Raw genomic sequence first — 14,328 nt, forward strand, 5'->3', positions numbered from 1 at the left:
CTACTGAGCGACAGAGAAAGAAACACTCCTCCTTCACACCTCCTTCTCCCCTTCCTTTTCCATCTTCCCCTCTGTCACTCCCCAGCTCACACCTCACACTCCCTGTCTTCCGTCGGCCTTTGCAGCCCTCTCCATTCACCTCTTTCTCTGCCTTCCACATCCCTCTCTCTCCCCTGGCTCCTCTCCTCCTTTTTTCACCTCATTCTTTTCTCCCTGCCTCCCTCGGTGGGAAGAGAGAGGAACAGAGACAGTGCATCTGAGAGTGATGGAGCTCTGACAGGCTGATCCCTCTGCCCTCTCCCCAGGGTGTGCAGCTGTGGCCTGGCTCGGCGACGCCTACCTACCCAAACACACATCCACACGCAGTGGACGGCAGGAACACACACACACACACACCTACACACATGCATGCATACATTTATAGAGCTACCGAGGGAGCACACATGTGCACTTACACCTCCACGCTCCCAACCAATACAGCACATGTGCATGTGTGTGTGTGTGTGTGTGTGTGTGTGTGCAGCTTTATGTAAGTCGTCACATTTCTGTGCTGCATCTTGGACGAGCAGCAGAAACAAGGAATGCCAAGGAGGAGGTGATGTGATGAGTAATCCCACAGTTACAGGTTCTTTCTTTGGCCTGAGACCAAAATCATTGTCCAGGTTCAACTGTTTTTTTTGGGGGTGTTTTCTGTGTGTGCTACTAGAAAAGCTTGCAGAAAAAAACTTGGCATCAAGTCTAGAAAGTTTTGTAGAGTTGAATATGATTCGATATTCAGACTAAAACAGTTTTTGTGCACTATTTTGGTATTTAACCATGTTTCAGTGACACACATGTAATTGCCAGTATTAACAAATGCATAGATTCTTCACTTAACAACAGTGCTGCGCCTCGTGATTATTTTCATTACTAATCTAACTTGCAGAATATATATTTTTTAATTTAGTTACCATTTATAAATATCTATCACAGTTCTCCAGAATCCATGGTGACATCTTTTAAGGTTTAGTTTTGCCTGACAAACACTCCACAACTCAAAGATATCGGATTTACAGCACCAAAAAAAACAGCAAATCTTCACATTGGAGCAGCAAGAACATCATCTTTGTCATGCTGGTTGAAGATGACTTAAACAATTACTTAATTATCAAACTTTTTATCAACTCAGCTCTATTTACTGTAGCCACATGTAGTGCTCCCAGTATTTGCCTGTAAATTTCCTCCACAAACTGTCTCCCAAATGGTCCATGAAGTACAACCTTCCCCTCTTTAAGGATTTGATCCGTGCCAAGTCCATTAGCGTAATCTGAAAAACAAAAGCAGCACTTCGTTTGCTTTCCGTCTCTCTCCCTCCACACACACACACACACACGCTTCACATCTTCCATCAGCACATTCACCAGTGCCCTGTTGTTATCTGGGGGATGTGATGTGCCATTTCTCTTTGAAGGCACTGTCACAGAACGGCTTATTCCACCAGTCCTCCAGACGCGGGGCTCTCCGTCTCTGGCAGGGTTTTTCCATCCAAAGACAAAGAGCAGAGCTGCCCGGGCCTCGCTGCCTGGCTGACTAGCTGTCTCATTAGGAACAAGACAACAGAGGCAACACAAAAGAGAGATGTATGCCGTCCAGTGTAAAGTGGAAGGATGGAGAAAGTGAGCTAAAGTCATCGCTCCTGTTCATTCTGATTTATCTACATTACAACGACGGATTTCACATTAAAAGTTCAGTCGGCGTGCAGCTGTTTTGTGCAAAAATATGGCATACGAACTCACTGTGCCACTTGTAGTTGTGTTGCCAGTGTGAGTTATACTGTGAGGATCATCGACAGAATACACAGACTGTGGAGAAACATGATCAACAGCAGTGGCTTGTTCGTGACAGAACCGCCTGTGTTTTTCGGTGATACCACGTTTCTCAGGTGTCTCTGCTCATCGGCGTGTTTGACAGAAACAGCTCTGCTTAAGGCTTTCCTGACAGAAACACCACCGCTCCTTACACAATCCTTACACAATCCTCAGGAAGTGTAAACATACAGTACATCTCGCAGTTAAGGACAGTGTATTTTGGGAAGGTCTAAACCAGTAAAACTATGGTGTTTCTGAGGCATTTCAGCGTGAGCATCTCTTATATAATGTTATGTTTACTTTGCTGAGCAGACTTACAGTATTTGGGAAAGCTGTTGAAGTATGTGGGCAAACTCCACAGTTATCCTGAACGCTTCTGTTACATTTAACAGAATTTAATTGAGATTCTTTAGTAATCTGCACAATAGTTTATTCTGCTCTCCGTTGGGTATAAGCTATTGCACACAAAGAACAGTTATGCAACTCACAGATGAGGGTAAATAAAACGTAAATCTCATTTTCTAAACATTTCTTTAAGAAAAATTGTTACATTTTATTGCACTGAACTGCAGTTATTAGAATTCTGTAGAGGAGATACTGCTATATAAGTTCTTGAGTCTTTCTTATCCTACAGGCACATTTTTCTTCTTTATTTTTGCTCTTTTTTATGCATGGAAATTGTCTTATGTGGATTATAAGCAGCAACTTTCTACACTAAAACTCCGCAGCAAACCAGATAATCACCGTCAAAGGTGTACAAACCCATGTACGTACTCAAATATTATTTTATTAAAGGGGTTCCATTTGACCCAGCGGCAGCTTCTGTGCAGTGGGAATGTATGCAACTGAATTCCTGTTCAAACTGTGTATGTGTGAGCGTGTGTGTGTGTTATGTAAACCTCATTATCTCTATCACTACATCAAATTCTTATCATTAAGCCTCTCTGAGATCATAGAGCATTTGGAGGGACTTCAAAGTGGTACACAAACGCGCTGACAAATGCTCAGAAATGTACACGCACCAGTCACGCTCCACTTACACACCCAGAAACACACATTGATAAGCACAAACGATCACGAAACTGACAAACACAGCGCTGATGTGATTGGTGTTGATTTACGACCCCTGTCATAATCAGGATAAGTCTGGGGCCTTGAGTCAAAAGATATTTGATTGTATCCTTGAGCTTCACCCATCACAGCAGCTGCCTCATGAAAAATATATTTCTGTTCTGGCCACCAAGTTCACCAGTCCACCCCCTCTTCTCTTCTCTCTCCCTGCCTGCTCTCACCCTCGACATCCCTCTCTCAGAACAGAAACTAGTTGCCATGGCTACAATCATTAACACATCTGGCATGGTTATCTGGCACGCACATGCGCACACGGCGGAAGGCAGACACACATGGACGCACGTCTGTGCATGTACTCACGCAGCAAACAAACAACATACATATGTAAAGAAAAAAGCATTAATATGCATCGATTTGCTGTTTTCAGCTTCATGTCTGGAGCTCTGGAGCTTGTGTGAGAGAGAGATAACGGGTGGAGGCTTGTTGGGGAGAAAATACAACAACGGAGAACTTCGGGCCTCGGTCATAATCCTGTTGGTGAATTTAACCCAACCTCCTTTATCTTAATCCGTTTGCGAAATGGAGTTGGAGATGGAGACGGTTTATAATATTGGTATATTTTAATGTTCTGCCTCAAAAAAATCATTCAGATTTCATTGTCTCACCCTACTGGAATTGTGAGGCTGAACAGACCTCGATGCTTAAGTGTTTTAAAATCTGACAATGTCATATTACGTGATATTCTTGAATCCTGAATGACCTTGTCCTCTTGCCAGCCAGAAAGTCTTATTCACAGGTGTTGGACAAAGACTGTATATATCAGTACAAAGGTGACTTTAATTAGCCTTTTCTGGCCTAAAAGAGGTCAGATTATATAGAAATCTGTGAGAAAATGACTCTATTTGTCACTTGATTTGTCACCTTTATTCACCTACATATAAAAAGTGGACATAGTCTTCAGCCTGAACAGTGAAAAGTCAATGCAAAAGAGAACATGAGCTGCAATGTTTCTAACGGCAGCAGGGAGCGACTTGCAAAAAGACATCCAATTGTGTAGAAGTCTATGAGAAAATGACAGATTTCTTACTTGATTTGTTTCCTCAGTGAGCATTTTCCTAACAAATTTATGGCCTCAATTGCTAGTTTCAAGTCCCCCTAAGTACCACATCGTATCTATTTTACAAATTATAGTCCCATTTAGAGCAATAACGCACAGCATGTTTGAGAATGTGGCTATGTTTTGATTGACATGTTGCTACTGGCGTGTTTGATTTGAAAAACATACAGCGCTTATGGTGAAATGTCCAAACTACAAATGACAGTCCACAAACCAATGGAAGATGTCACCGTGGCTACATCCATATTTTACAGACAGTCCATGGTGTTGGATCATAAATTGAGCAAAAATCCTCCACACCATCATCTCTACCCACTTTAAAAAAGATATTTCCCCTTCATCTGCAAAGATTCATGGAAGGAACATGTGTTTGAATAAATACATATTTTGGTTACATAACGTCAAAGAAATTGCCATCCTGAAATGTACCCACTGAAGGTATATTTCTGCATATACAATTATTCATACTGGCGCTTTCTTTTTAACAATTATTAAGGTCTAGTTTGCTCAGATACAACATACCACGAATGCATGACATTCCACTTTGTCAACAGCCGTCAGTAGTTTCAACATCTTGCCTCCTGCTGCCATCGAAGAACCAGATTGACAGCGTTAGCACTGAGGGTGGCACGAATTATAGCAGCTATAAATGATTTAACGGGAAACACAGAATACAGATTCACTCGCTGTGTAAATTGTATAGTCTAAATCTACTGTAACTGTGCCTCTCTGTTCTCCCTTGTTCTTCTCCATGCTACAGATGCCAGATCTCAGGGGCCACCTCGAATCCAGCTTTACCTCCAACCCAGCTCAAATGGTCTGCAACATACTCTTTGTGGGTATGTTTCGCTAAAGTGTGTATTTTGTGAGATCATTTGTGTCATCAGTGGCTTTCAGACAAAGCAAAACACATTCATCATATGCTTGGCTCATTGGCACAACAGCATGGGAGGCAGAGATGAGCTTTTACCACAAACAGACGTTCTCAAGGTGTCTAACTGTGAACCACAACCAGAGGATAACATCTACGCTCGCACAAACACACAAACCAGCATTCCACTTCATGAGTCAAAACACGTTTCTGTGGGGAACACCTTCAATTAAAAGCCATAATAATGACTTCTCAGGAACACAACAGGAAGACTGTGACATACAGTGAATGTACCTCAGACACATTCACAGCTGTGGAGGAGTTTGATTGTACGACAGATGCCAGTGCGGTGCGTGAGTTTTGTTGCCCCCACCCTAACCCCTGAGGACATCCCCTCGCTTCCCACTATACACTCTCTCTCCACTTCACATACCACTGCCCTCCTCCCCTCCACCGCCGTCAGTCACCCACAGCAAAAACAACTAGACCGACCAGTTGCAACATCAGGATTAGAATGACTGGTGACTGACAGGCGGCGTTTCAGTTGTGTTAGGTAGGCATTCCGGGTGAGGCTAAACAAATACTTCTCCAGCGTGTCAGAGCCAGAAACAGAGGAGAGATAAAATCTGAGCGCACCTGACAGCAAAACTGACAGAAAAACAACCACCTGAACAGTCTGTGCTTTCAATATATTGGCTCTTATGTAATAAAAACTGACTCAATCTTAAGAATAAATGATCAAATGAAAACAAAAAAAAACAAAACACTCCTTTACTCACTTTGTATTGTGTTCATCAACCTCACCCGTTAATCTCACCTCACCCAACAAGCTCTTACTTCCCATACAGACACATAAAGGATCATCTGCTGAGCCAAAGCAGGCGCACCAAGACAAAGCAAAGCTCTTCTTCTCCTTTCATACCTTTTTGCCTTTCTTCTTGCGATGGGCTCCTTTCCCGCCGCCTGCTTTCTCCTTAGCTTCCTCACTCATATTCGGAGATCTCCCCCGGTTCCTCTCCTCTCCTCACTTCTTTTTAAAATCCAGCATGTAGGAGCTTGTGGAACGGAGCGGCGGCGGCTGCTGTCTTCACTGGTGAAACGTTGCCACAGAAATGTCCATTTAGAAGCAGTGAAGGAAGGATTGTTCCATGCAGAGTGGGAGTGTGCGTGAAGAGAGAGGAGAGACTGGGAGGACTGTGCTGATGCTCTTTCTCCCTCTTCCTCCTCCTCCTCTTCCTCTCCTCTTCCTCTCCACGTTCACAAACACACTCGCACACACTTGCAAGCACGCTCGCTGTGGTCCACTCCCACTTGCTGCCTTCGCCGTGCGCAATTGGCGACTCTCTCCGGCGCACTCAGAGGCAGGGTGTGGAGGCAGGAGGAGAGTGGAGAGATAGAGATGGAGGAGGAAGATGAGGAGGAGGAGGAGGAGGTGGAAGAGGATATTGGCATGTGTGATGAAGGAAGACAGAAAAGACAGAGAGACAGAATGAGTGTGTTCCTGGTGCTGCCTACCTGAGGCTGGAGACTGGAGACACTTTGCCAAAAAAGAAAGACGCACAGAAAAAAATGGCACATGGGAAGAAAATACGCAAACCAAGAGAGCAAGAGGAGATAGAAAGCTGGTGGATCAGACAGAAAGGAGGAGTGAAAAGAGTGTGTTGCTGTCGTGTTAGTGAAAGACAGAAGGTTGAGACAGGGAAGAGAAAGGGGGGCGTGATCCACACTTCACTCTGCCGGCTGGATGATCTCTGCTGTTGCTCTCCGCTCAGACGCTGCGATATGAAATGAGACTCTGCTCAAACAGGCCAGCAGAGAGAGAGAGCAAAAGAAAGAGGGAGAAAGAGAGAGAGAGAGAGAGAGGGGATCATTAACACGATGCATCAGGTCCTTCCAGAAAAGGAAGTCTCCCCATGAGCTTCTGCCAGCAGGATCAGCTTACTGGAAACTGGAACAGAACAGAACTGCAACCAGCATTGACTGACTGACTGACTGACTGACTGACTCACTGACTCACTGACTGGGTTAAAATGTGTGTGTCACAGTGCAACACAGAGAGGCAGGCAGGCAGGTGCAGATGTGCACACAAGGTTGATATTACCCCAAGAATTTCCATCCAATAATCATGAAAATGTCTGCGTGACGACTCAACGGAGACAGAAAAAGGCAGAAAGACCACGCCTTCCCAGCTTCAACAAGCTACAGCGCTCCACCAATGGAGCATCCAGCTAATGAGGCAGAGGGTTGAGAGAGAGTGAGAGGGAAAAAAAGGGAGAAAATGGGAACAAAAAGCTCAGAATGAGAGATCAGAAGCAGGGGTGGAGTGGAGGGTGAGGAACGGAGAGGAGAGAGAAACTGACAGTGGAAAATGGGAAAATGGGGAAGAGTGGAGTAAGGAGGGCGAAAAAACACAATGTGATATCAGTGAAACAGGGAGAGATGGAGAGGATGAAAGAACAAATGGAAAAAGCAAATGAGGAGCAGGCAGAGGCGCAGAGAAGAAGGGTTTGTTGCGATTAAACAACACGTTCTTTATTCTGGGGTGTATATTGCTGTTAACCATCCGTCCGCCATCACCACCATGCTGCTGGATGTCAATCAGACCTCGACCCCCCCACAGAAGGATCAGGATCAGAAAAGTGAGAACATAATAGAAAAATATTTTGCCACTGAAAAAGCACAAAGAAACAGGCTTAACATGAAAATTTAACAAGTGTGCTTTGACGACAACCGACTCCAGCAGTCAAATTCACACCAAGGAGAAATGCTTTCATTGTCCCGAAGAACAGTTGCTTCAGTCGCACCATTAAAAGTGAAAATACTGATATTTACATTGATATTTGCTTGTTCCAGAGGTTGTGTATTCATCAGGAGATGAGTAGCTAGAAAATTGCAGTCCAGAAATGATCTACAAAGAGTTTATTTCTCAAATCTAAAATGCCCCTTTATCAACCAAATTTAAAAGATTCATGCCAAAAATATTGTTTCGTGTTTGATTTTTACATTAACAAGACATAAATACATGCACATACATAGAATAATATGTATTGTTATTGATACTGGGTATATATTTTCAAATAATCACCATCAATCAAGTGCAACTCAGGGAGAACTGAGTTGCACTTGACTGCTTAAGATTCTTCTAAATCTAATTCGTGCAGATGTGGTAATAATGTGTTATATGTTGTGAGGTGAAGGATCTGGATGTAAAGATGGAAAAGTCATATTTCTCACTAAAACATACCGGGCAGGGTTTCTCACAAATAACTTTAGGGATGTCGGTCTGAAATATACTAGTTTAACTTGAAATTAGTTTAACAGGTTAACTTTACTGATAACTTCTCCAGTTGAATTAGGGACACAAAGACTCCAGTGTCTTACCAGAGACTTTCATCTAACACTAAACAGTTGGCTATACTCCTTTAGCTGGCTACTTCATTGTGGTATCTTTTGAGTCTATTAAAGAGCAGAAAGTCTACTTCAATTACTAGCAAAATAAATAAGGACATATTGCATTGATTGCACAAACAGATTAGAAAACGCTGGAAAACACTGGTGGCAGCAACTTGATGATCAAATACTACATAGTAAAAACTTAACTGAAACTTCCTGCATTTTCCAAATATGCCACATAGACGTTTATGGGCTAAATGAATGACCAAATTAATATATTACCTGTATTTACGCTACATGTTTTACAGCAGAAGACGGCTAGAAAGTTGAGTTGATTCAGCCGTTTCACATGGTTTGAGTCAAGAGATTCACATGTTTTGTAACTTTATAGTTATTTTTTGGCATTGGCTGGTACAACTAATACATAAAGGAGATAAGACATTGGAGTTAAAACAAGTTTGCTGTTAAATTAACCGTGTTCGTTTATGTAGAATAAGGATGCACTCATGTTTCTAGGAAAACAATACATTAACCATTAATTTAGTGTGTCCTGACAAATCTTACCATGATGGTGTCGATAAATAACTAAAAATAAAGTCGAAAAATTCTCAATTACAACAGGCGTGCTTTTAAATTTGACAGATTTAATGCCATTTATGGATTGTGTAGGCTAAAATATACATGAAGCCTAAATATCCTCTACAATAATTCACTGTATGTTTATAATCTGGTTAGCAAACTTAAAATATGCAAGAATTAAGACCAACGTAGGCCTAAATGGTGAGATAGTGTCATTAAAATGTAAGAAGCAACCAAATCTGGCATTTTACAGCCAACTTTTTGCAGGCTTTGCTGTAGCCTTGCTGGTTGTTTCCTCTTGGCTGGACACTCCACTGCCACATAGAAAGCCCTGTCATCCTACTTCCTCTGCCAATAATCTTTATAGCCACGAGACACAACAAACACTGAATGAAATGAGGCTGCGTGATTACACAGTAAGTAAAACAAACTAATAAATACCAGTTAAACTGGTCTCAAAGAGGTTTCTATTTAGGTCATTCCAGAATTGGAGGACATTTTACGTCCCACCCATCAAATTTCAAATATTCCATGTACACAATACTAAAACATGCAGTTGTTGTGTAAATGTACTTGTCCTGAGACCAAATCTTAAAAAAAAAATGGAGAAAAGACTGCTTGAAAATATTTTTTAAAGTATCAAATAAGTCTGGTGAACCCCCTAAAATGCCATTTTTCTTTTGTCTCACCCCTCTGAAGACCAAATTGAGTCTCAAATAAAACCGTTAAAATGAAACCAAAACCTCCTTTTTTGGGGTATAATTTTTTCATTAAGGTCTCTTGTAATTGTGGGAATATTTTTTTAATCAACATAATATTTTAAATAAAGATTATTATGCATGGAACATGTGTCCCACAACAACCCTGTTAGCATGAGGATTTTAGCAGGCAGAAGAAAAATAAAACAGTGAATCAAATGAAACGCTGGAATTAACATCATCAAACAGTTTTCCAAAAGAATGGGGAGAGGAAAGCTATGTCCTCGCTTCTATTTTTCATATTTTCATAACATTGTCAGCCTTGATTCAAAGTCTCACTCTACCTCAAATTATCAGGATAAGACAAATTCTTTTTACTTGTTTCTTTGCTTTTTTACATCAGTAAGTTTGTCCTCTTGGTCAGCAGTAACAGCTAATTAAATATTTAGCTTCTACTCGTGAGAAAAAACTAACATTAGCATGGATTAGCAACCCTGTTACTGTGATTAGAGTAGGGTTAGCAAACAAAAAATAAAACATGGAATAAAAATGGTACCATTGATGTGGAAGCTGATCCAATCAATCCTTTTGATAGTTTATTACCTATTATTGATGGATATGGAGCAGAAAATTGCAAAAGAGAAGGCTTATTTTTCAAAAATTTCAAAGCCCAAATGTCGTCCAATTCTGAAATAACTTTGAGCTTAAATGATCATGCTTAAAAAATCATAATGATATTTAAGAATAAAAGAAGATCTATGCTACACACCTGTTGATGCTGTTGAAAATTTCTCATTTTTGATAGCAGATGCTGACTAAAAAAGCTGATTATCACATGGATTTGTGTAAATTATGAACCTCTTTATGCACAAACTAAATCTTGATATAGCACCAATAACCTGTACACCCCTTTAACTCGACTCTTTTCAAACACGAGAACAGAATCTGGCAGCAGGATTCACTTTCAATCAAGTTTTTTTTCCCCCAAACCCTAACACGTCAGTGAAAGCTGACAACAGATTACCAGCTTCAGCACCAGTGACATATGATGTCCTCCACTCAAGACCATCATCCTTCTCCCTGTCATCCTCTCCTCACTCCACCTTCCCTCCATGTTTAACATCAAGTCCTGGAAGCGAGAGCAAAGAAGGATTACACACATCTTCAGCATTAATCTGCAGCTGGATATGTTCTCTCCGCTCCATTATGAACGCATGCACGTGCTAAAGCCGACAAGGTTGTGTGCACATGTGATTTGAAGGCAAATGTGCACAGCTGTGTGTGTCTGTGTGTGTGTTGCAGGGTGTGGTACCTCTGAGTCTGTGCCAGGAGCAGTTATTATTGATTACCAGGATAGAGCTCTATCAGCCGGGCATTTATTTAGGATTTTAAAACCCCTTCACCTCACACTGGGAAACGTTGGAAATTCATGCAAAATTTAAAGTCGTGGACATCTGTTTGCCTGTGTTTCAAGCAAAAAACGTGGGTTTGTGTTGAAATAAATACAATATTACAGGACGATGAGGTTGTCTGATGCAGAAGAATTGCAACTGAAGTCATAAAATGTTCAGTTTTTGTTGGAAGTTATAGAAACTCTTGTATATCTATTCTCTATCCCTCTTATTTATATCAATAAAGATAGACTATATATGATATTTGTTCTGTTTACTTTCATCTGTCGTGGTTTCTTTATTGCAAAATGCCAGTCTCAAAAATTCACTTCACACTTCCTCCTGGCAGAAACCCCCGCTGTGCTTTTTAGAGCTGGATTTATATGCGTTTAGTGGGCATGCTGGATTTCCAAAAGGAGTATTTTTCTCCTTGCGGTAATCGACTAAATAGGCTGCCGTATCATCCCCAAATTGCCCATAACCTCCCCGACAATAGCAGGGTCAGGAAAGGGAGGTCGTGGGAGTAAAAGAGAGAAAGAGATGCAGCTGCTAATTTGATCAACTGATGGCTGAATAGAAAAGAGACAAAGACATAGAGTCAAATGTAGTGTCGTGCCTTACAGTTCTGCTCTTTTTTTGGGCAATTCACACTTTGCTTAATCCTTTTTTGTAACATTTACCCAACACTTATTGTACTTTCTCTTAGCTAAGACACAAACAATGGAAAAATGTCAAGTCGATTTAACTTTTTTCTTTAATTCTGACAACAGTCGACTCCATTAAACTGGTGTAAATTTACAACACATTTCCATTTCCATACTGAGCAGCTTCTCATGTGCTGTGCCTGCAGGATGGTGGGGGGCCATAGGTTATCACTGTAAGGAGACACTCACTAGGTCATCTCCAGTATAGTAGGTAGGTTATCTACAAGGCTATCAGTCACAGTCCATGATTACCAATCCATATTAAGTGGGTTACAGTTACCAAGTTGTCTTTAATTACTCAGGAAAGCTCTAATGAGCTGCTTGTGATTGTAACTACAGGAAAAACTGCTTAAACATGGTATTGTATATTTATAACAGTACATTGAAAATAATGCCTGGGAGCAGTCTGCAATATGCTGAGTATAATAATACACAGATGATGCAAAAAACAATAATAATCGCAGAATATATTATCCCCTAATTATCATGCATGTGTCCTCTCAGGGATACAGAGCAGATTTCACTAGTGCAAAATAATCCCTAATAATTATTTGAAAAAATTTGGCTTGTTTGAACATCACAAGACATTTATATCGAGTGTGAGCACTTTGTGACTGCGGCTCGAACAGCATTAACTGAGGAATTAACAGAGGCAAACATTAAACAAGCGTACAGTTTCCATTATCGGTCATTATTCGAGTCCTTGAGGCAATGACCAGACAATGTCACAGGATGAGACTCTGATCTTTTTGGCCGCAGTTACATTTGTCATTAGAGTGACTTTGATCTCACACACAGTCAGACACACATGTTGATCCACTGAAATCTAATTTTGCTTTGAGGCCTTTGAAGACATAAACAGATGAGGGAAATCTGATGTAGAGAAATCTCATTTTAGGACCTGTATCTTAGAAATAAGTGTTCAGCATCCCAGCTGGATGTTTTTTGTTCTAAATATGTTCTCAGAAAGTTCTGCAAAGGTCTAGCAATGCTTTCAGTGGGAAGTTTTCTTTTAGTTCACAGAATGTTCCTCTTAAAGGTAGAATAAAGTTTTCTAAAGATGCTCTAAAAATGTTCTTCCATTATGTCACATTGTGGGAACGTTTTGTAGAAGAACATTAAGAACAACATCCCCAGAATATTGCAGGTAAAATATTCTTCCTTTGTGAATATATCAAGTTACAGGAACGCTTCATAACAGCACATTTTGCCTTCTGATGCCTTGATAACTTGCTTTACACTATAGTATATTTGTGCATTTGAGATTTTACAGTGCATTTTTCATTTGACAACATTTTTAATCAGTATAAGTTACACTTTATTGTGCATTTTGTATGAAACAAATTGGTGGAAACAACCTTTTTGCCTATTATTGACTATGGAGATGTGTTAGCATGTTGGATAGTGTGTACCATGGGGCAATGAGATTCATGAACAAATGTGATCCCCTTACTCAACATTGCGTACTCTATTCTAAAGTTAACTAGACATCTTTAAGTGCCCGACGTCTTGGTCACTGGTGTGTGTTAATTTACAGAACCATTCTGGGTTCTGTTCCTTTCTATTTGTCTTGTGTTTTAACAAGGAAACATGGAAGTCACAATCTCCGATCTATGGATAATCTGCAATTTGTTGTCCCCAGAGTACAATTTGAACTGGGCAAGAAAGCATTTAGGTTTTATGCACCTAATGCTTAGAATAAATTACAATCTCAACTTCAACTTCAAGCCCTTGCTACACTGAATGAGTTTAAAGTTCTGGTGAAATCCTTACAGTCTACCTTGTCTGTGTGCAAGTGTTACATGTGAGCAAGTTTTAATGTTAATTTTATCTGTTGTTCACTGTTTTTTAATCTGAATATGCTGCTGCCCTCTCAGCCAGGTCTCCTTTGTAAAGGAGATCTCTGTACTTTAGTACATTTTCTTTATTCGTATGTTTTTTTCTTACTTTACTGGATATTTCTGCTTATTTATTTGTACTGTAGTTTTGGTCATTTTACTCTTTATGCTCGCTACTGTAACAATAAAATTGCCCCTTGGGGATCAATAAAGTATTTCCATTCTAAATCCTATTATTAACATCTTAAAACGTTTTTTGAATGTGGCTTTGATAGCATTCTTCTTTTATCATATAACATATAACAGTGACAGTATCCTCCAAACATCCTCTGAATGTTAGTAGATTCTGTCTCAGTTGACTTTTAACCTCAAATGAACAGTTTTTGAAATGACAGTCTAAGAGTGTTTTATAAACATTAGATTACAACATTTTCTTTAAAATATCATTAGAATTTGTTAATAATGTTGGGGGAACATTCCCTGATACCGCGATGCTAGCAGCTCTGTGAGAAAGTTCTCAGGCACTCAAGTGCTTTGAGCTAAACACCAACATCAGCAGACTAACATGCTCTCAGTAAGAATGCTTCCATGCTGACGCTGAGCAGATATGACCCTTATCGTGTTCAGCATCTTAACATGCTGGTTTGTCAATTAGCACTAAACAAAAAGGGCGCTTGAGGCTGCTGGGAATTATATTAGTTTTGCAGGTATTCAGTCGTAAAACGCAGCAGATTTCCAAAGTCATGAGGATTCATCATGTGGGAATCTGCAATGTCATGGCAATCCTTTCAATAACTTTCAAAACATTTCACCAAATTT

At 40.5% G+C, this 14,328-nt stretch overlaps 1 protein-coding gene across 2 annotated transcripts in view; it reads right to left on the bottom strand.

The window, feature by feature from the left end:
* ank3a (ankyrin 3a) overlaps window positions 1-6,671 on the bottom strand; it is a 135,730-nt gene extending 129,059 nt beyond the window's left edge. The window contains exons 1-2 of one of the 2 annotated variants that reach the window (XM_055018624.1): window positions 6,422-6,671; window positions 5,829-5,996 (exon numbers count right to left, since the gene is read on the bottom strand). In XM_055018624.1, coding sequence (XP_054874599.1) covers window positions 5,829-5,897 — 69 coding nt within the window. In that variant the 5' untranslated portion in view covers window positions 5,898-5,996; window positions 6,422-6,671. Of the gene's footprint in view, window positions 1-5,828; window positions 6,395-6,421 lie in introns of those variants that run through there. The other variant, XM_055018623.1, reaches the window with a different exon arrangement.
* Between the last annotated feature and the right edge of the window lie 7,657 nt (window positions 6,672-14,328).

Source organism: Amphiprion ocellaris, chromosome 16 (assembly GCF_022539595.1).
Source record: "Amphiprion ocellaris isolate individual 3 ecotype Okinawa chromosome 16, ASM2253959v1, whole genome shotgun sequence".
NCBI classification, from domain to species: domain Eukaryota; kingdom Metazoa; phylum Chordata; class Actinopteri; family Pomacentridae; genus Amphiprion; species Amphiprion ocellaris.